This window comes from Arabidopsis thaliana, chromosome 4 (genome assembly GCF_000001735.4).
Source record: "Arabidopsis thaliana chromosome 4, partial sequence".
Lineage (NCBI taxonomy): Eukaryota > Viridiplantae > Streptophyta > Magnoliopsida > Brassicales > Brassicaceae > Arabidopsis > Arabidopsis thaliana.
The window spans coordinates 8,145,574-8,173,514 of NC_003075.7; the positions used below are offsets into that span (position 1 = coordinate 8,145,574).

The 27,941-nt window shown below is 37.1% G+C and overlaps 5 protein-coding genes, 1 non-coding gene and 1 pseudogene across 14 annotated transcripts; 3 read left to right on the forward strand and 4 right to left on the reverse strand.

Annotated features, from left to right (window-relative positions):
• Positions 1-424: 424 nt before the first annotated feature.
• On the forward strand, positions 425-6,558 carry DMT2 (DNA methyltransferase 2; the record flags this gene model as incomplete). 3 transcript variants are annotated; one of them, NM_001340902.1, is made up of 12 exons in its annotated part: positions 425-550; positions 764-2,174; positions 2,526-4,050; positions 4,162-4,326; positions 4,432-4,630; positions 4,720-4,831; positions 4,897-5,044; positions 5,123-5,320; positions 5,431-5,709; positions 5,800-5,961; positions 6,046-6,264; positions 6,409-6,558. In NM_001340902.1, the coding sequence occupies 11 exons, from the start codon at positions 772-774 to the stop codon at positions 6,556-6,558; spliced, it is 4,560 nt and encodes a 1,519-aa protein (NP_001319931.1). The 3 variants fall into 3 exon arrangements, with proteins under 3 accessions (NP_001319931.1, NP_193150.1, NP_001190725.1); NM_117491.1 differs by lacking the exon at positions 425-550 and having other exon boundaries at positions 772-2,174; NM_001203796.1 differs by lacking the exon at positions 425-550 and having other exon boundaries at positions 772-2,174; positions 4,432-4,820.
• Positions 6,559-6,674: 116 nt separating this feature from the next.
• On the reverse strand, positions 6,675-8,105 carry AT4G14145 (cytochrome C oxidase assembly protein). Its single transcript, NM_148318.5, has 4 exons — positions 7,949-8,105; positions 7,319-7,545; positions 7,087-7,213; positions 6,675-7,003 (listed from the first exon to the last, which is right to left on the reverse strand). Exons 2-4 carry the CDS (start codon positions 7,516-7,518, stop codon positions 6,926-6,928), a joined length of 405 nt encoding a protein of 134 aa, NP_680684.1. The 5' UTR covers positions 7,519-7,545; positions 7,949-8,105; the 3' UTR covers positions 6,675-6,925.
• Positions 8,106-8,233: 128 nt separating this feature from the next.
• Positions 8,234-11,402, reverse strand: ARPC4 (binding protein). Of its 3 annotated transcripts, none has more exons than NM_001203797.1 (9): positions 11,144-11,217; positions 10,671-10,753; positions 10,433-10,498; positions 10,047-10,099; positions 9,910-9,937; positions 9,737-9,811; positions 9,416-9,520; positions 8,925-9,018; positions 8,234-8,595 (listed from the first exon to the last, which is right to left on the reverse strand). In NM_001203797.1, the coding sequence occupies exons 2-9, from the start codon at positions 10,671-10,673 to the stop codon at positions 8,489-8,491; spliced, it is 531 nt and encodes a 176-aa protein (NP_001190726.1). In that variant the 5' UTR covers positions 10,674-10,753; positions 11,144-11,217; the 3' UTR covers positions 8,234-8,488. The 3 variants fall into 3 exon arrangements, with proteins under 3 accessions (NP_001190726.1, NP_001319932.1, NP_001031632.1); NM_001340903.1 differs by having other exon boundaries at positions 8,297-8,595; positions 8,929-9,018; positions 11,144-11,402; NM_001036555.3 differs by lacking the exon at positions 11,144-11,217 and having other exon boundaries at positions 8,304-8,595; positions 8,929-9,018; positions 10,671-10,794.
• Positions 11,403-11,407: 5 nt separating this feature from the next.
• Positions 11,408-12,056, forward strand: AT4G06180. Of its 2 annotated transcripts, NR_144081.1 has the most exons (3): positions 11,408-11,697; positions 11,795-11,874; positions 11,977-12,056. It is a non-coding gene; the product is annotated as an uncharacterized misc_RNA (transcript). The 2 variants fall into 2 exon arrangements; NR_144080.1 differs by having other exon boundaries at positions 11,795-12,056.
• Positions 12,057-12,401: 345 nt separating this feature from the next.
• AT4G14149 lies at positions 12,402-12,776 on the reverse strand (annotated as a pseudogene). Its single transcript has one exon.
• Positions 12,777-12,862: 86 nt separating this feature from the next.
• Positions 12,863-19,641, reverse strand: PAKRP1 (phragmoplast-associated kinesin-related protein 1). The gene is made up of 16 exons (NM_117492.2): positions 19,157-19,641; positions 18,726-18,860; positions 18,550-18,633; positions 18,320-18,445; positions 18,164-18,223; positions 18,015-18,068; positions 17,839-17,931; positions 17,329-17,424; positions 17,045-17,190; positions 16,265-16,414; positions 16,054-16,183; positions 14,782-15,978; positions 14,570-14,668; positions 14,333-14,485; positions 13,472-14,260; positions 12,863-13,359 (listed from the first exon to the last, which is right to left on the reverse strand). The coding sequence occupies exons 1-16, from the start codon at positions 19,433-19,435 to the stop codon at positions 13,072-13,074; spliced, it is 3,879 nt and encodes a 1,292-aa protein (NP_567423.1). The 5' UTR covers positions 19,436-19,641; the 3' UTR covers positions 12,863-13,071.
• Positions 19,642-21,777: 2,136 nt separating this feature from the next.
• On the forward strand, positions 21,778-27,844 carry AT4G14160 (Sec23/Sec24 protein transport family protein). Of its 3 annotated transcripts, none has more exons than NM_117493.4 (12): positions 21,778-22,756; positions 22,914-23,087; positions 23,199-23,360; positions 24,072-24,214; positions 24,409-24,484; positions 24,604-24,773; positions 24,897-24,978; positions 25,726-25,803; positions 26,256-26,417; positions 26,516-26,779; positions 27,103-27,207; positions 27,307-27,844. In NM_117493.4, the coding sequence occupies exons 1-12, from the start codon at positions 22,001-22,003 to the stop codon at positions 27,451-27,453; spliced, it is 2,319 nt and encodes a 772-aa protein (NP_193152.2). In that variant the 5' UTR covers positions 21,778-22,000; the 3' UTR covers positions 27,454-27,844. The 3 variants fall into 3 exon arrangements, with proteins under 3 accessions (NP_193152.2, NP_974544.1, NP_849541.2); NM_202815.1 differs by having other exon boundaries at positions 21,853-22,756; positions 26,634-26,779; positions 27,307-27,795; NM_179210.2 differs by having other exon boundaries at positions 21,892-22,756; positions 24,897-24,981; positions 27,307-27,792.
• Positions 27,845-27,941: the final 97 nt, after the last annotated feature.

Here is a 27,941-nt window from a genome sequence, read left to right on the forward strand (position 1 = left end):
AGAAAATCTTCTATATAAATTGGTCAAACTTTCTTTCAATTCAAATCATTATTTTTTATTAATAAATGAAAATATAATATTTTTTCAAAATGAGTCCACTTTATGTTTATGGAGGATATAATCTCATTGTTTAAAAGGGTAAAAAATCTCTTCTATATAAATTTGGTCAAAGTTTATTTCAATCTTCAACAAAAATCTTTATTTTTCTATGATTTAATGGAAATATGGGATTTATGATATTCTCTAAAAGCTAAGTTTCAACTAATATAAAAATAAAAAAGCTAAATTACAGCTCATCACATTAAATGAAATTGTAATGGACAGTGTATCACAAGATTTTTGCCAGTCTTAAACGTTCTAAAATTTCAGGCGTTTTTTTTGTTCTATTTATAAATATCAAAGTTTTAGCTTCATAATCCATTCATAGTCCTCTGCTCTTGTTTTACTACTCTTACTAAAAGTTTTTTTAAAAAAGAAAAGTCTTAGCTACTAGCTTGCTCCATTTATAATCCCTTCACTCAACTTTCTTGTTTTACTACTCTCACTAAACGTAAGTTTTTCTGTATCATTTATCTAAATTTTATTGTCAATATCAAACTAGATTTGAAGGATTTCAATTGAAAGTCTTATGATATTTAATTGTTACGTCGATATAATCTATGTGATGTAGAAACACTCATTTGGAGTGGTTTAATTACATATATTGCAAATTACTTATTTAAAGTGCATGCTAATGATTTAGATAATTTTGTTTCAAAATTAGGTCTTTTCATGGAAATGGAGACAAAAGCTGGAAAGCAAAAGAAGAGAAGTGTTGACTCGGATGATGATGTCTCTAAGGAAAGGAGACCAAAGCGAGCAGCAGCTTGCACAAACTTCAAGGAGAAATCTCTCCGTATCTCTGACAAATCTGAAACTGTTGAAGCTAAGAAAGAGCAGATCTTGGCGGAGGAGATCGTGGCCATACAGTTAACTTCTTCTTTGGAGAGCAATGATGATCCTCGTCCAAACCGGAGGCTGACTGATTTCGTTTTACATGATTCAGAAGGAGTTCCACAGCCTGTGGAGATGTTGGAACTTGGTGACATATTTATTGAAGGTGTTGTCTTACCTTTAGGTGATGAGAAAAAGGAAGAAAAGGGTGTCAGGTTTCAATCTTTTGGTCGAGTAGAGAACTGGAATATATCTGGTTATGAAGATGGTTCCCCGGTGATATGGATTTCAACGGCGTTAGCGGATTACGATTGCCGTAAACCTTCTAAGAAATACAAGAAATTATATGATTATTTCTTTGAGAAAGCTTGTGCTTGTGTGGAGGTGTTTAAGAGTTTGTCCAAGAATCCGGATACAAGTCTTGATGAGCTTCTTGCGGCGGTTTCTAGGTCGATGAGCGGAAGCAAGATCTTTTCTAGCGGTGGAGCCATCCAAGAGTTTGTTATATCCCAAGGAGAATTCATATATAACCAACTCGCTGGATTGGATGAGACAGCCAAGAATCATGAAACATGCTTTGTTGAGAATCGTGTTCTTGTTTCTCTAAGAGACCATGAGAGTAATAAAATTCACAAGGCTTTGTCTAATGTGGCTCTGAGGATTGATGAGAGCAAGGTCGTGACATCTGATCATCTGGTGGATGGTGCCGAGGACGAGGACGTAAAATATGCTAAGCTAATCCAAGAAGAAGAGTATCGGAAATCTATGGAGCGGTCGAGAAATAAGAGAAGCTCAACAACTTCTGGTGGTTCAAGCAGGTTTTACATTAAGATCAGTGAAGATGAGATTGCCGATGATTATCCTCTCCCGTCTTACTATAAGAACACCAAAGAAGAAACAGATGAGCTTGTTCTCTTTGAAGCTGGCTATGAGGTTGATACAAGAGACCTACCTTGCAGAACACTGCATAATTGGACTCTTTACAACTCTGATTCACGGATGATATCTTTAGAGGTTCTTCCCATGAGGCCGTGTGCTGAGATCGATGTCACCGTCTTTGGGTCAGGTGTTGTTGCTGAAGATGATGGAAGCGGGTTTTGTCTCGATGATTCGGAGAGCTCTACCTCTACGCAATCAAATGATCATGATGGGATGAATATATTCCTTAGTCAGATAAAGGAATGGATGATTGAGTTTGGGGCAGAAATGATCTTTGTCACATTACGAACTGACATGGCCTGGTAAGCTTAAAAAATCTCATTGCATGTTTCTACCTTATTTGTTAATTACTTATGTTGCTTGCGAATCAGGCTAGTGCCTACGTGGAGATTGACCAACTTTGCTAAATTTTATATTGAAAGAAAATTGGTTTTACTAACTTTGAAAAATTGGGTAGTGATTTTGCAAACATAATGCAAAATAAATTATGTATTCAATATTTTTTTTTTTTTTTTTTTTTAGTAAAGGGTTTAACATTTTTTTTTTTACTAGTTCTTTATTTACTTTTTGGGACGATGATTGTTATTATAATTATTTATTTTTAATTATCTTATATGAACTAAAGTTTTTTTTTTTCAATTGTCTCTATGCAGGTACCGACTTGGGAAACCGTCAAAGCAATATGCTCCTTGGTTTGGAACTGTTATGAAAACAGTAAGGGTTGGCATAAGCATTTTCAATATGCTCATGAGGGAAAGTAGGGTTGCTAAGCTTTCATATGCAAATGTCATAAAAAGACTTTGTGGGTTAGAGGAGAACGATAAAGCTTACATTTCTTCTAAGCTCTTGGATGTTGAGAGATATGTTGTCGTCCATGGACAAATTATCTTGCAGCTTTTCGAAGAGTATCCTGACAAGGATATCAAAAGGTGTCCATTTGTTACTAGTCTTGCAAGTAAAATGCAGGATATACACCACACAAAATGGATCATCAAGAAGAAGAAGAAAATTCTGCAAAAGGGAAAGAATTTGAATCCGAGGGCGGGGATTGCACCTGTGGTATCCAGAATGAAAGCTATGCAAGCAACAACAACTCGCCTCGTCAATAGGATTTGGGGAGAGTTTTACTCCATTTACTCTCCTGAGGTTCCATCGGAGGCCATTAATGCTGAAAATGTGGAGGAAGAGGAGCTTGAAGAGGTAGAAGAGGAGGACGAGAATGAGGAAGATGATCCAGAGGAGAATGAACTAGAAGCTGTTGAGATTCAAAATTCTCCTACTCCTAAGAAAATTAAAGGTATTTCTGAAGATATGGAAATAAAATGGGATGGTGAGATTCTTGGCAAAACTTCTGCTGGTGAGCCTCTCTATGGAAGAGCCTTTGTTGGAGGGGATGTGGTGGTGGTAGGTAGTGCAGTCATCTTGGAAGTTGATGATCAAGATGATACTCAATTGATCTGTTTTGTGGAGTTCATGTTCGAGAGTTCAAACCACAGCAAGATGCTACATGGGAAACTCTTACAAAGAGGATCTGAGACTGTTCTAGGAATGGCTGCTAACGAGAGGGAACTGTTCTTGACTAATGAATGTCTTACTGTCCAGCTTAAGGACATAAAAGGAACAGTTAGTCTCGAGATTCGATCAAGGCTGTGGGGGCATCAATACAGGAAAGAGAACATCGATGTGGATAAGCTTGACCGGGCAAGAGCAGAAGAAAGAAAAACTAATGGTTTGCCAACAGACTACTACTGCAAAAGTTTGTACTCACCTGAGAGAGGTGGATTCTTTAGTCTTCCAAGAAATGATATGGGTCTAGGTTCTGGATTCTGTAGTTCATGTAAGATAAGAGAGAATGAAGAGGAAAGGTCAAAAACTAAACTCAATGATTCAAAGACAGGATTTCTCTCCAATGGGATAGAGTATCATAATGGAGATTTTGTCTATGTACTCCCCAACTACATAACTAAAGATGGATTGAAGAAGGGTAGTAGAAGAACAACTCTTAAGTGTGGTCGGAACGTTGGGTTAAAAGCTTTTGTTGTTTGCCAATTGCTGGATGTTATTGTTCTAGAAGAATCTAGAAAAGCTAGTAAGGCTTCATTTCAGGTTAAACTGACAAGGTTTTATAGGCCCGAGGACATTTCAGAAGAAAAGGCCTATGCTTCAGACATCCAAGAGGTAATAACTGTTTTTACATATTAACCAAAACAAATACTATATTCTTACGTAACCTTTCTGGTAATGTTTTAAAGCTCATCTTACACTCCTTTTTTTTGGCAATTGTTTTAGTTGTATTATAGCCAGGATACATATATTCTCCCTCCGGAAGCTATACAGGGAAAATGTGAAGTAAGGAAGAAAAGTGATATGCCCCTATGTCGTGAGTATCCAATTTTAGACCATATCTTCTTCTGTGAAGTTTTCTATGATTCCTCTACTGGTTATCTCAAGCAGGTAAATATTTTCATTATTATTTCTTACTTAGATTTTATTTCTTATGATCAATTTTTTGTTTCTTAATGAAGTTCATCAACTGTTTCTTGAAATGTCTCGTAACAGTTTCCGGCGAATATGAAGCTGAAGTTCTCTACTATTAAAGATGAAACACTTCTAAGAGAAAAGAAGGGGAAGGGAGTAGAAACTGGAACTAGTTCTGGAATGCTTATGAAGCCTGATGAGGTACCTAAAGAGAAGCCTCTAGCTACACTAGATATTTTTGCTGGATGTGGTGGTCTATCTCATGGACTAGAAAATGCTGGTATGTATTTATATTCTCATGTCATGCATATACTTTTATCTTCTAAACACTTGAAAACTTTTATTAAGATGCATGTTTTGTGTAACAAGGTGTATCTACTACAAAGTGGGCGATCGAGTATGAAGAGCCAGCTGGTCATGCGTTTAAACAAAACCATCCTGAAGCAACGGTTTTTGTTGACAACTGCAATGTGATCCTTAGGTAAAATAGCCAACGGTTTTTTCTATTCTTGTTGGTTTCAGTTGATTAAGGTTTATTAATTGTAGGGCAATAATGGAGAAATGTGGAGATGTCGATGATTGTGTCTCTACTGTGGAGGCAGCTGAACTTGCAGCTAAACTTGATGAGAACCAAAAGAGTACCCTGCCACTTCCTGGTCAAGTAGATTTCATCAACGGAGGGCCTCCATGCCAGGTATATATATCTTTAAATACTTTCTATAATTTTTGTAAAATAAGTGAAAAGCTTCTTAATGATTTGAAAATTTGGCAGGGGTTTTCTGGTATGAATAGGTTCAGTCACGGCTCTTGGAGTAAAGTCCAGTGTGAAATGATATTAGCATTCTTGTCTTTTGCTGATTATTTCCGGCCAAAGTACTTTCTTCTCGAGAACGTGAAGAAATTTGTGACATACAATAAAGGGAGAACATTTCAACTTACTATGGCTTCTCTTCTTGAGATGGGTTACCAGGTAATATTTCCTTTTTGTGTCACACTTGATTAATGCTCTTTAGTAGATTTTAGCATATGCAATATATCAGCAATGGTTTTTAAGAATACAAGATTCGTTGAACTATGCAGGTAAGATTTGGAATCTTGGAGGCAGGTACATATGGAGTTTCCCAACCTCGTAAAAGAGTTATAATTTGGGCAGCTTCACCAGAAGAAGTTCTTCCAGAATGGCCTGAGCCGATGCATGTCTTTGATAATCCCGGTAGTAAAATCTCATTACCTCGAGGTTTACGCTATGATGCTGGTTGTAATACTAAATTTGGTGCACCTTTTCGTTCAATCACGGTGAGAGACACAATCGGCGATCTTCCACCAGTAGAAAACGGAGAATCCAAGATAAACAAAGAGGTATGGTTTAATAATTACTAGAAGAAAGTATCTATACATTTACATTAAATAAAATAACATGAACTCATGTTTCTTGTGTCTTGTATGAAGTATGGAACTACTCCAGCCTCGTGGTTCCAAAAGAAGATAAGAGGAAACATGAGTGTTCTCACTGATCATATCTGCAAAGGGCTGAACGAACTAAACCTCATTCGATGTAAGAAAATCCCAAAGAGGCCTGGTGCTGATTGGCGTGACCTGCCGGACGAAAATGTCAGTCTTACATTTATACATTCCACTACAACAATTCTTACTAAATCTATACGTCAACTTCATGCAATGTTTTTAATATTACAGGTGACATTATCAAATGGACTCGTGGAAAAATTGCGTCCTTTAGCTCTATCAAAGACAGCTAAAAACCACAACGAATGGAAGGGACTCTATGGTAGATTGGACTGGCAAGGAAACTTACCCATTTCCATCACCGATCCTCAGCCCATGGGTAAGGTGGGAATGTGCTTCCATCCTGAACAGGACAGAATAATCACTGTCCGTGAATGCGCCCGATCTCAGGTAAAAAAAGTTCTTATGTTCCTTCTTCGTCAGCCCTCTAGCATTACTAATAGAGTACATATTTCTTTTTGTTTTGGACATTAAGTAATGTTAGGTTATGGATACAACAGTTTTAAGTGAAAGTGTTGTTTTATGAAAATGTAGGGGTTTCCGGATAGCTACGAGTTTTCAGGGACGACAAAACACAAACATAGGCAAATTGGAAATGCAGTCCCTCCACCATTGGCCTTCGCTCTCGGTCGGAAGCTCAAAGAAGCCCTATATCTCAAGAGTTCTCTTCAACACCAATCATAATTGGAAATGCAGTCCCTCCATCATTTCATTTTTTTTAGTATAATCTTTTTCTTAAAACTCAAAGTCTATGAAGCAAGAAATGATGTCTATGAAGTATGAGAAATTTTACTAGAAAATAAAGTTGTGTAGAAATTGGTATAAAGATGTAAAGTCTAACTGGTTATAAAACCTCTTTCAGATCTATTTGGACGTCGTAAATCAACACGACAACATGTATTATCAACAATTGGCAAGTCCCTCGTTGTTCTTGGTTTTAGGAAGCCCAGACAGAACTTACTGGAATTTGTACTTGGGCGATTATGTGAACTGAAGAGTCATTTAAAACTGAAACACATCTAAAAAGACTAATCTTATACAAAGACTCTTCTTAACTCGACTTGCTTTCGTTTAGCTTTGGAATTTTCTTGTACTCGTACGTGTTTATGTCCACCTTCTCTTGCATAGCCTGCGTTAAACAAAACCCAGTCAAGATTTTAGTGTTTCATCAAAGCTTTTATGCAGTCTAATTGAGCGTATATCCTTTGTTACCTTGAGCTCATCTTCAATGGATGTGTTTTTAGGTTTATAGGCATCGACAGGTCCTGTTCTCGAAAGTGCCTTTCTTGTTTCTATAATCTCCCATTCTTGGTCATCTTTTACCTTTGCAATATCCTTACTGAACTAACCAAATAAACCATATGTGGTGAATTCTAAACAGAATCATTGACATTTCCCCAGACATTTATAGATTCAGAGGTTTTCCAATCAAGAAAGAACTGACCTGCCTTGAAGGAGTTGGCCGAGTCCGAGGGCTCCAAATACAGTGAGAGATATCATCGGAAGTCCATATCTTACAAACGGGTGTCTCCTTCCCCACCTTTTAAACGATGCTGATGACTGCTTAAGAGTACCAGTAGGGGTAGTACCAGAACCGGAAGGAGAAGACTTTTGAGTTTTCTGACCGGTTTCGATTGTTGTCATCTTTGTATTAACTCTCAAAGCATACAACTGCAAGGAAAAAGCAAGAGTGAGAACCTACTACATTGTTATCATTTTTCTTAATCCTGAAAACAAACACAAGAGTAGCTACTACAATAAGCATTGAGGAATCCATTTTCTACTCTCTAATAACATTTTCTTCTGAAATTAGTCACAAAACATAGTGTGCAAATATGGTAATCTGTGAATTTCAGATCGACTCAATCAATTTGATAATAGAGCAGAGTTAAAGATCAATACTAGCTCTGTTTCACGTGACTGGATTTGTTTCGTCGTATCTTCTACAAACAACAGATTCGTATGACCTAAATAACGTTTCCTAAACCGTAGAAATTCTCAATCTAAACCCAGAAATCAGTTCCATTCTAGGCACAACACACCGATTCGTTGTTTGACATAAATAAAAACTAACCTGGAGCTGCGTGATGGCCGGAATCTGAAGTAGCTCACTAGGTCGACGCAGGACGAGATTAGATAGAGACGGCGATGGAGACGCCGAGAAGCGAGAAGAGTGATGACGAACGTTGAGCTTCTCGGTGTATACGGCGTCGTTCGTTCTTTTAGGAAATAATCAAACAAATTAATAAATTCCCCTATTATTAGTTTCAATAATGGGCCCAGCCCAGTAACTCATATTTTGGGTTACGGTGTAAAAGAAACGACGACGTTTTTTCCTTTGTTGTGGATCTTTGTTCTGTCAGAGATGAACAATTTGTTGGTCTTTGGTGGTAAGAATAAGATAAAACAACTTTTTGGTTTCTGGGATTGTACGTTCGAACATCTACGATCAACAGACCACATTTGATAAGTATCGCATTACATACACTACAATTACCAAGCCGATGGCTCGGTACTTTGGTTGTGTTAGAATAACAGAGAAAGTAGCAAAATGAAGAGTAGATGGATTTTAACCAAATAACGAGTGATTGATACAATGAAGGGTTACATTATACTACTTCAAGAGCTGCTTTACATGAACTGTTTCAAGAACTCCGTAGCAACGAGTCTTCCTCTTGTATTCACTGACTCCTTCAAGTCCCTTATTTCTTTCTCTATATCCTGCAATTTCCATGGTTAAAAAATAGTCACACTTCAAGTTTCAAATCTATTTTAAGCGGAGATTAGCATGTTGGAGGACATAATCAGAGTAACTAATCTCTGTTGACTCTTGTAGAAACAATTCAAATTCAAAGACGGATATAATGACCTTTGTTAAGGCAACTATTCAGAATACTACTTCTCAAGTTATTTCCGTGAGAAACACAACGACGTAAGGATGCATCACTAACATTAGGTTTGATGCAACCAAGACATATATTGATTGTTAGGATGCTACTAATGGGAGCAACCAAGGTCATAGAATAAAAAGATTAGGTTTCGAGAGAGACTTGCCTCCATAAACTGAATAATGAAATCAATTAGCTTCTGTTTCTGCATCTCTTCGCAGTGGTAGTTTGTTATAAGAAAGCTTATGTCATAGCCCTGTTCAAAACACCAACAAAGAAACCAATTGAAGGGAATAAGGGAATGGATCGTTCACACAATGCAGGGGAATAAACAGTAAACCATCTAAAGCCAAGGCAATGCATTTCCGCACAGTGAGATGATTCATGATTCATGATTCATAGAAGGGAAAAAGAAAGGAAAGGTGTGGTACATACAGACTATCTATCATCCTAAACCTAAAAAATGCCTGCACAGAAAGCTAAAATTAAGGAGAATTTGTGAATACTGTCTGCGTTATGTTTAATCAATTCGTGATGCATTTACCATTAAAAAAAAATAGAAGTTCGACAAAAGAGGGAATGCATTGCAACTTCTAGATAAAACCTAGTAGCACTCACAAGTACCTAAGTGTTGAATCAATAAGAAGGTCTACCTGCACTGGCTTCCTCCTCAGTACTTGAAAAGCTTCTGCCCTCATGGACAAGAATCTGAGAAATTTTTTGGTTAGTATGTTTTCAAGTTCATCCGCTTGCTTGACCTGCAAATTAAAGATAACAAATATTTGTAACAGCAGAACAAGACAGATGTCTAGACTAAGTCACGACTCGTCAAGACGTTATCTCAGGAGAAAGAAACAAAGGAAACGGTGAGAAACAGGAAAGTAAAACAACACAAAGCCTTTGTTGAACAGTGTACCACTGGGGCTCTTCCTGGAAGTATTTGAAGGAAAAGCTAGGGTAAGATGAACATTTACCTTGAGGCTTATCCGGAGTGAATTTATAGATGTTTCTATTAAACACTTTTCAGCCTCATTTCGGCATATTAAAACCTGCAAGTTGCAAAACTTAGCAGTCAACTACAAAACCTAGGTAAGAAGACAATGCAATATCAACGCTAAACTGGGAGGGAAACAAGTAAACTTCTTACAGGATTTAGCAAAAGTTCTGGGCTCGTCCTACAAAATTTAGCAAACACATGGTGATAATAAGATTCTATGCTTGAAATAAAAATGGAAGAAGAGCACCCCATTCTCACATGCATCTTCTTGTGAGAAGCTTACATACTTTAATTCAACCTCTGGTTTATTATGCCTTTCAACTTCTTGACAAGGAAAATTCTGCAAGTAGAGAAGTATAGAAGCTTTCAGGAATATAAACCATGTAAAGCTGAATGTTTTCAAAGACTCCACATGGCCCCTTTCACCTACTTTAACGAAATCGGTAGGTTCTGACACCAAATATTGCGAGAAAAACGTCAAAAAGTAAGTGAATGATGGTACAACATGTCTAATCAAAAAGTAAACAACTAATACAAGAGAATAACAGACCAAAGGTGGATGAATGAGATAGAACGCCAACATGAAGCTTTAACTGCCTTAAACAAACTTAACCATAAAGATGGAAACTTTGAGACCTATGCCATGATATCATGAACCAAAAATAATTTGTACCTGTAAGCACATGGCAGCCTCGAGTGTATTTTTTATGCATGCTAGATACAGCCGTAATGAGTTTGCCTGGAACATCAAAGACCCATCGGAAGCAAATTTTAAACAATTTCTGCAGTAAATCAGTATGCGATAGACATTGTTTAAAAGAATTGTTTCTAAACAGGACATGTTTGAATGAAAAAGAGTCTTTGTCAAGTATGAGAAGAATCAAAATTAGAATTACAGTCAAGGTTCTTACCATGTCCTAGAAATGATGTTATTCTACTCGAGACTTGCACCAGACTTAGGATTTTATCTTTCTTCTCGATGAATCTTTATGAGCTGAAAAAATAATCCAAACATAAACAAGAAAGCATCTTTAGTTTCATAGAATTTAGGTTACCAACTTTTTTATACTAAACGTCAATAAGAAAGCAACTTTAGGATCAAAATGTCTACAAGAAAACAAAACACTCTCAAATGTTTAAGATAAGAAGAGAACAAAATAACAATCAAGTAACAGCAAGATCCCGGAGACTAGAGTTTCTATGTAATCAACTCGAAGCAACAACAAGATCATGATTATTGAGAGACCCACTTAGAGAAATAAGCCAATCTACTGAAAGTCTGAAACTTTTGGAAAATGTGAGAAAGGGAAATCAAATTAGATCCCTAGGAATCAATCAGACAAATCAAAAGCCCTAAAACCTTGGTCGTGAACAAATTGCATACCTTGGACGACTTGGAGACTCGTGAGAGGAGAGATCGTAAGGAGATTTAGAGATCAACGATCGGAAAATTGAATCACGATCAAATTGACCGGATAAGTGAAACGAAATGCGTCAAAACCGAACCAAACCAGACACTCCGACCGGATCTGGTACATTCTAAAATGGAATGTTCATTGACCCACAAATACCAGCAAGATTCTGCGGATTGAACCGGTGAACCGGGTTGCTCTACTTCTAAGTTCTAATCTACAACTACAAGCGGTACTTGCGCTTTAACACATCTGTTTATGTTACTGTATTCATTTATAGCAAAGACTGGCTCTGCTTCTTGTAGAATGTTCTGTATCCGATGAGTAGTATATATCATATTTGCATGCGTAGATGTTGCAGCTGGGAGAGTTAACGCAGTCGATTTCTTGCTCAGAGGCAAGACTTCCTTCAGAGTACTTTTCTCTTGGCAAGAGCATTCCAAGATTATAAGAGACTCAAACTCAATTCCAATTGAACTCGTTGAGTCCTTAACTACATTCAAGTGATGAATTTGTTCAAGATGAGGTACTTAATGTTGAAGATACTTTGGGTTGCTATGTAAATTTTTCCACTGTTTTGGTTCCTCTGAAAGTTTACTTAGCTGTGCGTTGTGTTATTTTAGGTGCCGCCCTTCTGGGAAAACGATCTTCAGAGTATTATTCAGATGGGTTTCGAGAGATAGTCAGCAACAGAGCAACAACTGTATGCAAAACGAAACAAAAAGCAACAACATATGTCTTGTTTTAAGATGTCTAATATCTACTATATGAGTATGACATTCCCATTTGGTTGTATATTGCATAGGTTCGGAACTTGTGAAAATTGAGCCAAACAAATGGTGAACGAAGAACGGTACGGAGTTATTAATAGTCTCTGGAAGTAATGTTTTACTTCACATCGTTTCTTCTTGTATCTTTTGTTTTATTCATAAGAAAAAGTCTGCGTCTGTGAAAAGAATGGTAGATGAAGAACTTGTGGACAGATTTGTATTAGTAGAGAAGAGGTAGATTCAAAAAAAATTATATATGGATCTTATAGAAGTCTTTGTGTGATGTTTTTGGTATATTCAGGTCTCACTTGTTGGTCTAGTGTGTGACAAAGATGTTTCAAAAGTCACAAAAGTTAGATTTACTCTTTGATGATGGAACAGGACGAATTGATTGTAAAAAATGGTAATTAACACACATAGACTATACCCTTTTGAGATATGGAAGAGTTGTTTTTAGGTACAATGGTAATTTGCTATTTAGTGTAATCACCCACTTAGTGACACATCCTTCATGATAGCAATGCTTACAATAAGGCATCTGGCAACAATTCTCAGATCTCGACATATTCTCCAAACAGATTGCACAAGTCTCCGATTCTTCTTCTTCTTGGTCCAAATCTGTCGCCGACGGAGAAGAAATACAAGGCACAACACTGTATAACTTGTGTGTCAATCTGACAGAGACTATCATGAATAAAGGTTGTTGACGTTGTTGTGGCAAGTAAAAACTTTGACTTCTTTGCAGTTGGGCTTCGACAATCTTAGAACATATTTGTCCGGACAGGTCACGATCGTGGAGTTGGCGTTGAAGACGTTGATAGACGTAGTTCCGTTAGTGTAATTTGCTATTTAGTGTAATACCCAAAAATATGAATATTGTTACTAGAATATAGAGAGTGCGAGATAAAGGAAGGAGCACGCTCATGAAAATGAAAAGTAGAATTGTTTGGGAATTAGGATTGCAGTCTAAGCTAAGAGATCTGCATGAAGGTTGGTTTAATCTTCTACGAATCCAGGAGGTTTGCGTCATTTGTACATAATGAGTTGCAAGTTATGAGTGAAATTGGACTTATATCACAGAATCAGACACCCATTTTATACACATTAAACACACAAAATAGATATTAGAATTATATGTTGCACCTATCATAACCCGAAAACCAAGAAGGCTCAGCAAGATTTGAAAACTCAGTTTCTTTTTTGTAAAGCGGCTCAAACTCATCTCTCCATTGCTGCTCACTACTTGCATTTACTGATGGTTCCACGGCTTGATCACATTTGGTAGAGCATTCATTGTGAATATGAGATTGTGGGACGAGTTGGTTAAGTGTGTTGATTTCGTTTTCATGTTTCTTCTTCAGCTTGTCAATCTGTCTATATGCTTCTGCAGCTTCATACTCTGCATCCATCGCACGTTTCTGTTGACACAAGCCACATAGATTTTATGTAAGAACATGCATGCATAATAATAAAAGCAACAGACTTATTCAAGGATGTGACCTGACATGTTTAGAAAATGTAATAACGTACCTGTGCAACTGTTAATCCCTCTTCGGCTTCTTTAAGCCGAACAAGTAACTCTCCAGCTGCTTGTATGGCTTCAGCTGTATCTCTTAGTTGTGTTTGGAGACTTTTGTTCTCATCCCTCAGGTATTGTCTCTCCTTCTCTTTTTCTACCTTTAAGGCTGAAATTTCTGCTGCAAGTGCATTTATGAATCTGGACTCTGCTCCTCTGACTCCAGCTCTTGCAGCTGCCTTTTTGACATCATCTATTCCGTCTTGAATCCTTCTATGTCTTGCAAGCAATTGCATATGCTTCTCTTCCAGGTCTGCATATTGTTCAAGCATCCGTGCATGCCCTTCCATGGCCATCTGCATTGCTTCTTTCAACTCCTCCCCGCATCTTTTCTCAATTTCAAGTTCATGTTTCTGCTTATTAATCAGCGCCTTACTGGCTTCAAGCTCAGTTCTTAATTCCTCGGAGAGAGAAATCCATTTGGTCTCTGCCTCTGTCCAACAAAGTCTTTCCTGTTCTAATGTCTTCTCAAGACTCTCGTCCTGTGACTCAGGAATAGCGTTAACTGGGGGAGCTTGGTATGAAAGCTTAAGCAGGGTACACGTTTTCAGAGCTGATTTAAGAGAAGGGTCAATGTAACATTGCAGCTGCAACTTCAAATCCTGAATCTCTTCCAATAACACTTCCCGTTCTCCCATGTCACCATAAAAGTTCTTGAAATTCTCGACCTCTTCTTGCGTTCTTTCCAACTCAATCTTCGTCTTAAGCACTTCAGGGTGATTCTGATACATGTCCTTTAGAAGCTGCAACATTACATGTCAGTAAAAGGGTAATGCAATCAAATACCCTTTTACAAAACGAGAAGCCACAATTACCTTATGTTCATGGAGAAGAGAAGCAAATTCTTCATCAAGGAAATCCTCCTTAGATAATACGCCATCCATAAGGCTTTCAAGGCGAATAATTTTGTCCTCCCTTGTTTGTCCTATGATGGCATTGCACTCTCTCTCATGTTTGTATTGTTGTACCTATTACACGGTTTGGACCAATTTATGTTTGAGGATACAGTTACTAAGGGAGATTAAAAACAGAAAAAGACGCAAGTATCATACCAGTCGGTTAAGTTGGGTTATCTCAGAGGCTTGTTTAGTGCAGAACTCTTCCAGAGCCATTTCCCTCCTGATAGAACCTGCTAGAACCTTTTCTACTGCCTGTAAAGTGTAAAACTCGATCAGTTGGAGGAACCAATTATAGAAATGTGGAAACAAAATAAGACTGTGAATAACTATCTAAATCTATGTTAGAAAAAAGTCACAGTTCTTACTTTGGGAACTTGATTCTTGGATTTTTCTGCCACTTCCGAGTTGTCAACAGGTACTAACTGAAGATTTGGCATGTCACCCATTTGCTGGGCATCAAATTGTTCTCTGCATTTGCATTTACAGCACAGAAACTCTTTTGTATTCTCCTCTGATATTGCATCAGCTCCGGGAATGGTCTGCACACCTGCATCAGCCTTACTTATAGAGGTCGAAGGCTCACTATCTGGAGCTTTGAAGGAAAACCTGTACGTCGATCGTCTTTGAGCTGTACTCTGGCAATACGACTCAAGAAGTTTAATTCCTTTGTGGAGGCTAGATGCCAACCGCTCAGTCCGTACAGGAAAAACTTTGCTCTTCTGCGTAGACAAAGCACTAGAACAGTTATTCATCTTTTTGGATGTAGCCGGAGATGGGTCCGCAGCTTCTGTAACTAAATTTTCTCCTTCACTATCCTTCTGAGATGCTGTTGACAATTCTGATGTCTTCAAGCTTTTCCTGCTATTTCTAATCGTAGGAGAGACGCTCAGTGTGGGAGATTTTAATACAGGAGTCGCACCAACTGGATCTATACAAAGACTGGGAGATGCAGAATTTACTAAGTGCTCTGGATCATCTACTCCATCAGCTATCAATACATTTGCTGAAGTAACGTCTTGCGGAACTAAGTCAGGGCATGATGACACATCCTCTGACTTGTTCAGTGAAGAACAAAGAGCATCCTTGACTGAAAGAGGCTGGAAACTGGACTCGTGATCTAAAGTTTGCGAGTGTGTCTTGATCTGATTTTCTCTGATGCCAGTCTCTGTCTCAGTTCTCATATTATCCACGGTTTCTGGTTCATGGTTCTCAGTATGGCAACAAGCATCCTCCATGGCAACATCTGAGTCCTCAGGAAGCCGCTTTTCTATAGATTGGCCATCAGATGAATGTATACTCTTTACTCTGTTCATATCGTGATTGATCCCCTCAGAAGCTAAAGATGATTGCAAACCCACTTGAACACAAAGCCTTTCAACAGCAGCCTCATCAATTTCCATCTCAATATCACCATCATTATCTTCATGAGGTAAGGACCTTGGATGACCCAGACCGAAGCTTCTTAATAAATTCAAACTTCTACGTGCATTCCATGCAGTGGAATAAGCAACATTTGGATTGGTTGGATTATTTCCATCATTCTTCATCCTTTGTAGTTCATCCTGCACAATTTATCCATTAAAAGCCATATTCATATTTATATTTCTATCTTATAAAATATGTAAAAGAATCCGTACCCTCAGCTGGTGTATCACTCCACGCAAGAAATTTACATCATCCTGCATCACTTCATTGACAACAGCCTTATTCTGTATTGCCTTTGCACGCTGAGCAAATCTCAAGGTGCTGAAGGTTTCACTCCTGCAACTGCAGTTTTCGTATATACTTTATATTCTAGAAGATGGAGATAAAATAATTGCTGAAGTGGAAATAGGGGTCCTGCGTTACCTTTGAGAAGGAGAAACTGCACAAACCATTGCTAACTTTGCATTCCCACCAAGAGACTCTTGCAATAAAAATGTTAATCTGGAATCCCTGTAAGGTATATGCCTTGGCTTCCCTGTTTGAGAAATCTCTGCGAGGATGTTAATCAAGTTCCTGCACGTAACAAATTTATATGGTAAACATGTAGTTGATAATTTCATCTTGTGGTAAACATCCTGCCAATAACAGGACTGGTGAACAAACCAAGCAAATCTTTTTCTTTTTACCAAGCAAAATTTGTATATCCTCAGCAAAAGGGTAAAGGATATACAATAAATCCACTTTGATAAGACAATCAGCAGACAAATAATTGCCATTTTTGAGGTCTGAAGACTTCAAACAAATAAATATGAACTTCTGGGAAGCCCAAAGTATTTTTAGATCCTCAGCAAAAAGGTAAAGGATATACAATAAATCCACTTTGATAAGACAATCATCAGACAACAACACATGGAGAGATAGTTGTTCTAAAATTAAATATCAAAAAGCACTGCTCAAAAGACACAAGATCCTCATAAGCTACTACCACCATATTTCAAATTATTTTCCATTATCCCAAATTTTCAGTTCTTTTATAATCAAAAACTAGATTTCTAGTGCCTGCCGCAGTATCAAAAACTAGAAGACACAAGAACAGCAGAAGCTAAGTGTCAGTTCTTTAGTGCATCCTGCAGTATAAAATTAACGAAAATTCCATGCTAACTGAGATCCAAAAATAACAAGAGAGACTACTCTGAATCATACCCCAGCTGAGAGAGCGATCGATTGATGTTCCCAGCTTCCTTCAGACGTTCTCCGGCTGCCCCAGTTGATTTTTGTCGTTCAGAACCAGCCAGATCAACAAGGTTTATTCGGCTTGTCTTAAAGCTGCTTAAGCCATCTGCAACATTCTGCAAAAAGTACATTCTAAAGAAGTCAGACGTATATTCCATCATACATTCATACTACTCTATATATTTTCTTAAAAACAAATGAAAAAATCTCAAAAAGCCAGTATATGAAAAATTTAATGTAGAAGAGTAGCTTACCTTGCACCGAGATTCAACAACGCAAGTAAATACGCAATGTGACCTTGAACTTTCTGTGTTTACACTCGTTGCACCAGTCCTTCTATTTCCCAAACCCTACACCAGTTTCAGACACAAGTATAGCTATCAAATATTATTTTTATCAGGAGAGAAAATATGTTGACCGTTTCATATATATTGCCAACTAAGGAACAATAATTTCTCTTAACTATCACTATAAAATGTAAGCTTTGTGAGATCATTTGATTCACACAGCATCACTAACAGAACATCAACGTTAAACCCCAGTAGCAGCATTCTATATAATCTGTGGCAATCTCTTCTTTCTAACAAAAACAAGTTTTCACATTGCTTCATTAAAACTTAATAGAATTACAAAGATATGATACCGGAAATTGTATTTTGTGTACTTTTAGAGCAGCAAGTTTGATTAAGTACTTAAGAAATATTGCAAAGCAAACATGATTTAAGGTGCAGTACTGCAGTGAGAAACCAAAAAGAATAACAAACCTTGATCAGAAGCTGTGACACGTCTGTCAAGTTTTTTACGTATTCCTCAGTCAGATTTTCAACATAAACACCTGACTTGACATCTTCTCTAATCTGGTGACACATTAACGAAAAACGATGAACCCCATGTTTTCCTACAGAATATAAACCAAGTTAAATTTGAAAGTTCATTTTACCATCAGGTTTTTCTGGCTTGGGTCCAGTAGGTCTGTTATTTGCTCGTTGTAAATCTGAAAAGGAAGAAGAATGAAATTATATATCAAACTCTATAAAATGAAACCTTCAAACACCATCCAAACTTATGTAATGCAGCCAGTCACTAAACCTCGAGTAATGAGCACCGACATTGGTAATTGAGTTGCCTTTCAGCATGCTTGACTTGTTCCTGCAATCCAAAAAAAGAAACAAGAAGAATCTTCTTCTTAATGTGCTAATAATTGAACAAGGTCAAAACCACGAATTGAACAAAACCAGGCATCACCTCTTTGATTCGGGCAAACAATCGTTCAAAGACACGTGGGGTCAAACCTCTTTGGTCACCGCAGAGGTGCTCTTCCAACAATCCATTTGCAGGACCCCACATGGTATATGTTTTTCCACTACCAGTCTGAGAGAAATAATTTCATGATCAGTTAAATCAATAAGTTACAATCAAACAATCCAATAAATGGAACCCTGCCTCAAAGGAAGACTTTAGAAAATAAAAACTACCTGTCCATAAGCAAATACAGAACTGTTAAATCCAGATAGACAATTTTCAACAAGAGGGGCTCCCACAAGCTGAAACATTTGTTCCTGAGGAAGAAACAAAAGACAAAGTTAGAGATTCGGAATCATACAATGACATAGCATAATAATATCAAGAATCATGCAAACAGATATCTTGCCTGTGTCGACTCCGGATTTGCAATTGAGTCGAATGTGAAAGTTTGTCCACTAACTGTGAGGGAATCTTTGGACATCTTTTCTACTATCATATCACCTTCCTCCCCTTTGTTTAGAGGCTTCATTCTAACTATAACCTGAAAATTGGCTCAATCTGATCACCTTCTCTTCCTCATTATAAATGAGTACGGAATTTCACAATTGAGCTATGTTCTAAAACAACCTAAGCCTTCACCAAGTCACTCTACACCTCTCCTATTAGAAACGTAACCAAATTTAGAAAGTACACAAACCATCTCCAATTAGAAACCTAACCAATTCTAGCAACTACACAATCTTTCAATTGGGGTGAATTCAAAGATATGATTCAACATTACTTAATTAGAAATTTTGTCTCGATAATACCTAATTTCTGAGAAAAGGGTGAAATTACCTTGACACCTGAGTCTGAAAACCCAGATTCCGTCGCAGTCTCCGCACTAAGTTTCCGTTTAAGAGGATTAGACGGCGGCGGACGCGGAGGCAACGGATTCTTCATTCTCATCGACCTATGGTCAGGCGTCGACGTGTTCCGATCTAGAGGTGGAGCATTTTCTTTGGCGGATCTTAATTTGCGTGGAGGCTTCGATTTCGAGATACTAGGGTTTGGCGAGTGTGGCTCTCCGCCGTCGCGTAAGATAGCGTTTCTTGGTAACGTAAAGTGCTTCTTCATCTCCGCCGTGAAATCTACAATTAGAAACCCAAAGTAGAAGAAAGAGGGAAAGTAAATCGAATCTGCGCTTCTACGAGAGCGTCAGTGAAACCCTAGTGTTTGGGCAAAGAAAAGAGGAAGAAGAACGAGAGAAGAGAAGAGAGAGAGAGCCGTTAAAGAGCGAGAATTTTGAATTTGTTTTTGTCAGATCTTGTGAAGTGTTGACGATTCGCATCACATGAATTTCTAAATTATTTTATTTAAAAAGAAATGAATTTTATGTGATCGTGACTTTATGGCCGTAGGATGAATCCAACGGAGGGAATGAGCAACAAAAAAAGAAAAGGCCCACGTGTGTGTTTAATGGTGTGTGTTTTAGTCTTTAGACGTGTGGTAGTAATACTGCCGCACGGGTTTTTTAAGATCCACCGCGCGTAAAAATCCAATCCATCCGCTATGGAGCGGGTATGGGTTTAAAACTTTTGACCCGTTACGAAGCATGGCTCGCGAGTAATCGTATCGTGGGTTGCAGATTTAGTGGTTGTCATTGGGCAGCAGTAGTACTCATTTCTATCTTCAACTATATTATATGTCTTTGACTGTGAATAAATGTAGTTCGAACGACAAAATCATCAAAGCAGTAAATTAGTCAATAGCACAGATTTTTTTTTTTTGGGTTAAAAGTCAATAGCACAGATGCGACCACATTTAGTCATTTACTTACAATTTAGTCTTACCAACGACATGAAGAGCTAATATGAGTGTCAAAAAATACAAAATTCGATGGTAGCGATGAGCAATCTCTTCAAAATTGAAGTAAGTGATTCTTATGTCATAAAATTCATTGAATACTAGACAATTCATTGAAGATGATGCAATTTAAAAATTAAAAATAAAAAAATTCATACATGATAAAGCATGAATTGAAATTCTTCATGCAATTTAAAAAAAAAATAAAAAAATTCATACATGATAAAGCATGAATTGAAACTAATGTCAGGTCCTCCGGACTTGGGAGCGTGTGCTAAACTGCTAATAATATCAAGAGAGTAAACAAAACCACTTGCAAATTTTATAAAATCTGCCAAAGATTAGCAGATTATGCTGATAACTTGGTACAATAGTAGGCAAAATCTTATTCTACTATAAAATCTTCTCAAGTCTTCACAACTATTCACCATGTACTTGAAGTCGAAAGAATGTTCTCATATATATATATATATTTTGTTACGAATGTTCTCATATATAGTATGCCAATAAAACCACAAAATTTGTCTGACACAAGATAGAGTATCATGCTTAGTCAAAATATGTAAATATTCTCCTAAAGTTCACAACTACTTGCACACTTTCATTAAGTATGCTGCTATGTTTACATATTATACAAATAAAATCGTAAATTTTGTTAGAAACGTGGCAAACTAGCATAAATAAATAATCTAAGGCTTCTAGTAATCTTTGCATTACAACTTGCATAATTTCCATAAGATCTATTGGATATTGTAAAATCTGCCAATAAAACCACGTATCTTTTAAGAAAACACAGGAGACTAACCAAAATAAATCCAACCGTATTATAATTCTCTAAATTTTACACATTGACTCACGAACATTTATAAAATCTGCCATATTCGAAAAATTTGTCAACAACATCCCTATAATGTTTGAGAGACATGAAAAATTAGCAAAACATATGCTAAATGTGCTAGTAATCCCTAATGTACGTTTACATAATTTTTTTTTTGACCGATTTTAATTAGAGCTCAAAAGAATCATCCATGAAAAATGTACGTTTACATAACATTTTCCATACTTTGTAAAATCCGTCAATGTTGGATAAACAATGTTATGAAAAACATTCAAGTCTACAAAACAAAACCTAAGTTTCTATGGCTTATAATTAATCCCATAGTTTTTTAATCATGTTAGATTTGTTAAAATTTTGCTAGCGTTGATGATTTTCTTGTATTCTAAAATTTTAATTTTTTGAAAAAAATTAATTCGAGAAATTTTTTCACTAAAAAGACAATGTTTTTTTTTTTTAATTTAAAACTTAAATCTAACTCTTCTTTTTGTCAAATATAGATTCTTATTATTCTTACCTTTTAAAATTTATCTTATTTCCTTCTTTTTTTTAAAAGAGATTTACAATAAATAAGTAATATTGACCAAAGATATAGAACACACCAAAAAAGAGGCAAAGATATAGAAAACATACTATTTAGATTTTTTATAAATTTTGGTAGATATCTTAGATTATTCTAGCAAATCTCCTTTAATTGTTTTTTTTAACAGCAAATCTCCTTTAATTACATCAAATCCGTAAAGGTTGAAAAAAAAAATAACAATAGAATTTTAGTAATGAATTAATTACCAATACTTGACCCAAACCCGAACCTAAACACCAGATCCATCGTCATCATCCATCCAATCAAATTGACTCATCGTGTTGTGACCTCCCAGTGATTAAGCCGCGACTCCTCCTAACTCGTAATCCCTCACGTCTCTGAGAATTCTCAGTTTCTTCAGTTTCATTGCAATTCAATTCCCGATCTGATCCGTTCCTGCTTAGATCGGAGCAAAACAATGGCGGAGATGGCGGATAAGGCGAAAGTGGAGGAGATGGATTGGGAAGGTATTGATGGAGTTCGTATGACTTGGAACCTTTGGCCTCGCACTAAGGTTGAAGCAAGCAAGTGTGTGATTCCTCTCGCCGCTTCAATTTCACCGATCCGTCGTCACCCCCTTATCCTTGATCTCCCTTATGCTCCTCTCGATTGCAAGACTTGTAAAGCTCTTCTCAACGCCTTCGCTCGTGTTGATTTCGCCGCTATGAACTGGGTCTGTCCTTTTTGCTATCATAGGAATCATTTCCCTTCTCATTACCATTCGATCTCTGAGATTAATCTCCCTGGTGAGCTTTATCCCCAGTACACTACTGTTGAGTACACGTTGCCTCCTGATCCGTCTCGTGTGCCTCCACCACCTGTGTTTGTGTTTGTTCTCGATACGTGCATGATTGAGGAAGAATTGGGATATGCCAAATCGGCTCTTAAGCAGGCGATCGGGTTGCTTCCGGAGAATGCTTTGGTTGGGTTTGTGTCGTTTGGTACTCAGGCTCATGTGCATGAATTGGGGTTCTCTGAGATGTCTAAAGTTTTTGTCTTTAAAGGCAATAAAGAAGTTACCAAGGATCAAATTTTGGATCAGTTGGGGCTTGGGTCTTCTTCGAGGAGAGCTCCTACTTCTGGGTTTTCTAAAGGAGCGCAAAACGGATTCCAGAGTTCCGGTGTTGACAGATTCCTGCTGCCCGCTTCGGAGTGTGAATACACACTGGACTTGGTGGGTAATGGTTTTGGTTTGGATAGATTTACGTCTATGTTTGTTTTAATTTAACTCGTGTTTGTTGTCAATTTTCAATCGGATTCTTCTGCTTCTAAATGATTCGTTATTTGTAACATGGATTTGAACACTGGTGTGGCTGATTTTTGGTATGCAGCTTTTGGATGAGCTCCAATCAGACCAGTGGCCTGTTCAGCCAGGTCATCGTCCCCAACGATGCACAGGGGTTGCATTGAGTGTAGCTGCAGGATTGCTTGGAGCTTGCTTACCTGGAACTGGTGCTAGAATTGTAGCTTTGGTTGGAGGTCCATGTACAGAGGGCCCTGGAACGGTTAGTGCTTATTGATTCCTCGGTTGATGGCACTCTCAAGTTTTATCGCTCCATATTTTGAACCATATTTGTTATATTCTGAATCAAATTTTCTTTCTTTTGTCTTTTCAGATTATCTCAAAGGATTTGTCAGATCCTGTGCGCTCCCACAAAGATCTAGATAAAGATGCTGCTCCTTATTATAAAAAAGCTGTAAAGTTTTATGATAGTATTGCAAAGCAGCTTGTCGCTCAGGGTCATGTGTTAGACCTTTTCGCTTCTGCACTTGATCAGGTATTAATTGTCGTGATTATAGTTTGCTTGTTGGCATGATGCCCAACCTCTGGTTTTGTTCTTCAGGTATAAATGTGTAGTTTCTTGCAATGCTTGATTTTTCAATTTTGTCTATGTCGCTGTTATATTTTAGCTAAAATGAATGCCATGCCTCATTAACTCTCTGAAAGTGTTGTTTTATGTGTATGATCTTGAATATGTATTCTTAGTTACTAAATTGTTAGGTGAATTTGACATTGTTGATGCACACCAATTGTGAAAGCTCTTACTTGTACTCGAGTTGTTTAACTAACCTGTGATCACCAGTTTCTATTCTTTTCCTTCTGATTATTTTTGCAGATGTTAGTAGTTGCGCACGAAAGAGCGTCCATTTGTAGATATCTGTTACATACATTTTGAAATTTTGAAGGGCAATCTATGTGATTGTTTTAGAACATCCCTTTAATCTAGAAATCAGAATTGTTTCTTTTAACACTATAGAAAATATGCTTTCCCAAGCCATATCAGAAACCCCCGCTTTTCTATTCACATTGTTTTCCTTTGCCTCATGAAAGACGTATTATATCAATACCATGTTTTCTTTTTAACTTCAGTGTTGATAGGCTTTGCTTGTTGTATCTATCAAAAAATTCCACTTTAGCTATCATTTCCATCACATGATACGATACCTAACTATAATTGTTTCTGCTGTTGCATTTTGGGTATAGTTAGGTCGGGGTTGCTGAAATGAAAGTAGCCGTTGAAAGTACCGGTGGTCTCGTTGTTCTGTCTGAAAGTTTTGGCCATTCTGTATTTAAAGATTCCTTTAAGAGGATGTTTGAAGATGGCGAGCACTCTCTTGGTCTCTGCTTCAAGTATGTTTCTGCTCTGCTTCTGTGTCAACACTTTGCTATTATATCTTCTGTTGAGTTGGTGTTGCAAGATAAATAATATTTTGGCAATTAAGACCCTTTCTTGTAGAGCATTATGCATAATACTGCTTGTATGCTATGATAATATATATTTTGCATTCCTTAGTGCAAACTAACTCCGAACCTTTCATTTTCAGTGGCACGCTTGAGATAAATTGTTCAAAAGACATCAAAATTCAAGGGGTTATCGGGCCTTGCTCATCATTAGAAAAGGTTTTACCTGGAGTGCTTAGAATCCATTTTATTTCAAGATGTATTTTTAATGCTTGGTGAATGAATAAAGCTATCTGCTATTAATTGATTTTAATTTATTTTCATTTGATGCCTTGCAGAAAGGTCCCAATGTTGCTGACACAGTCATTGGAGAGGGGAATACCAGTGCTTGGAAATTGTGTGGCCTCGACAAGAGTACCTGCTTGACTGTATTCTTTGATCTATCTTCAACCGGGTCAACTGCTCCTGGAGCTTTAAATCAGCAGTTGTATTTGCAGTTTATCACAAGGTATTCTTGCAGCTTTTGTTTGTCTCTAATTTTCCTTCATTTGTTAAACTTTTTATCTGTCTGCATTAAGCTATTACTTTATATCTAGAAGCATTGGATTTACTGTTGTTGACTCGATTGCAGATACCAAAACTCTGAAGGTAAAAGTTTGGCCCGGGTTACAACTTTAACCAGACAGTGGGTAGATACTGCTGTGAGCACAGAGGTAGTCTTGTTTTCTGCCAAACTTACCACTTTATACAAATGTTATACGCAATTGGGTTTATATGTAATCTACTAGCTCTTTTACCGTAGCACTGTTTATTATGTTTTGGTAGCGTTGCTATGTTAGGATTATAATCTATAACTCTGCTAGCAAGTATTATTATTTGCCAAGTGAAAATGCGGTTAACGATAGTAACCTTTTTTTTTTTTTGTTAACGATAGTATTGTTAAGCATGGTATCATTTTTTGTTCTCATTTTGGTCAACCAAAAATTAATTTCCATTTCTCACTGGTGTAATTTAGTAAAAGCTATTTACTGTGAATAGAAAGCAAAAAAAGCTTTGGTTTTTGGGATTTCAACGGGACTTACATCTTTCTTTCTTGGAAAAATTTGTTTGTTAGGATAAACATGGATCCCTTAAATACCGTTACTGTATAACATACTATGATTCCTAATGCTTTATTTTATATGATTCCTAATCCTTAGCCTCCCATGAGTGTTTTGCGGCAAATTCATATCATGTGAATCTCAGAATCATGATGTTGGTTGCATGATTTTGACATATTATCCACATGTTAATGCTAGTACCAGCTTGATAGCCAATTTCTTTTACATTTTACTATTGTCATGGAATCAATAATAACCGTGGTCAGGGTTATGTGCCATTCATGTAAATGTGTTATGGTGTTCAAATAGTTTTCTGGCAAGCAAACATTTTCTTACCATGGTTGCTGTATACATTCTCAGAATCTTGTGCAAGGCTTTGACCAAGAAACTGCTGCAGTGGTTATGGCAAGATTAACTTCCTTAAAAATGGAAACAGAGGTACCTTACATCATCTTTTCTTTGCTTACAATATGTGAGTTAATTTGACCGTGACTTAAATTTTTTGTGCTGTTGGGGTAAGGGTTAAGCTCATATTGCTTTTGATGAATTAAAATATGGGTTCTTTTCTCCTGGCCATATTTATTTACCTAGGGTTCAGGATCTTTGGCCAAATGTTCATCTATATGTCCAAAGGAAGTAAAACTTTACTTTTCCCACAACTAATTGAGGTGGATTACAGTTGTCCCTGTAGCATCTTGTTTGAGGAACTATTGTGGCTGTATGAGATGTAGCTTTCATCTCTTTATACCAATAATTTGTAGTCTGTGTGAGGCTCATAGTGAAACTCTAAGTAACAGTTGCTATATACTCATGTCTTGTACTTTGTTTAGTGATGTCTACTTTATTTTTGTCATATACTCACGTATGCAGTGTATTATGTATAACCTCAGGAGGGATTTGATGCAACTCGGTGGCTAGATCGGACTCTCATTCGTCTGTGTTCAAAATTTGGTGAATATAGAAAGGATGATCCAACCTCGTTTACGCTGAAACCATATCTTACATTGTTCCCTCAATTCATGTTTAACCTGAGGCGGTCACAGTTTGTTCAGGTAGACTACCGTTTTTAGATTTCATCAATATCTGCCTTTATGTAATTGGCCTACATAGTTGAATCATGTTTTCTTTTGCGGTGTTGGAATGGTGGCAGGTCTTTAACAATAGTCCTGATGAAACCGCATACTTCCGCATGTTGCTAAACCGGGAAAACATTTCAAATGCAATTGTCATGATCCAACCTTCTCTGACGTCATATTCATTCAATTCAGGACCTCAGGCAGCTTTGCTGGATGTGGCTTCCATTGCAGCTGACAAGATTCTTCTATTAGATGCATATTTTAGTGTTGTTGTCTTCCATGGAATGACTATATCGCAATGGCGAAACATGGGTTATCATCATCAGCCTGAACATGAGGTAATGCACGCTTTGAACCAGTAATTGACTGTTTATTTGTAAAAGCATTTTTTTACCATCATTTTACACTTTCGTAGCTATAAAATATATGTCCTTTTGAGTTGGGTTGTTAACATGACATCGGTTTAGGGTAGAAATCCAAATTGAGACATCTAGTTTTGAAACAATACTCTTCAGAGCTGGTTCCATTTATATGCAAGTGAAATAATGTGGGTTGTAGCAACTCGCAAGGTCAATAATCTCTACCATGGGGTCTCATTTTGTGACATCTTTATACCATCATTAATTCTATGATATCCTAAATCTCGGATGTCTCGTGTCAGGCCTTTGCTCAGTTATTGCAAGCTCCGCAAGAGGATTCCCAGATGTTAGTCCGGGAGCGTTTCCCAGTCCCGAGATTAGTTGTGTGTGATCAACATGGATCACAGGTTAGCATTCACATATGTTTTTAGTTTATCTGTGTGGGATTTGATCTGATGGTTTTCATCACCATTTCCTTTATAACTTTACATCCTTTGATACTGCAGGCAAGGTTTTTATTGGCTAAGCTGAATCCATCAGCGACTTACAACAATGCAAACGAGATGTCAGCTGGGTCAGACATAATCTTCACTGACGATGTGAGCCTGCAAGTCTTTATTGAACATCTTCAGAAACTGGCCGTGCAATCCTGAGCAAAGTAGTCACAGTCCCAGTTTGTTTTTTGCTTAAATTATCTATATCTTCCTGATTACCCGCATGCCCGTTTGTACTATTTTAGAGCTCTTTGTTATTTTGGTCTCACATAAAATACATCATAGTTGGAAGTCTTTTATTTGCATTGGGATTTGTCTGGAGTACAGAGATTTACTATTTGCTTCTTCTTTCTTTTTTTTTTGGGATGAAATCTCTTGTATGATTGATCAATTATATGGTTTGGGTCTGTGGCTTTAGTACTTTTGGTCCTTGGACAACTTCTCTGCTTCTGATCCAGTATGTTGCGCTACTGCGTTTAATTTAAAAAAATCTCTTCCAATAATTATTTTTTGCAAGTTTACCCTCAACTTGCAAAAATGAAGATCAAACCTAAAAAGTAAAATTTAATGTGCAATATAACATTTATGTGTGTCTTCCACTGTCTTTGATTTGATATATTATTTATCATAATTTTAAAAATTGAAAG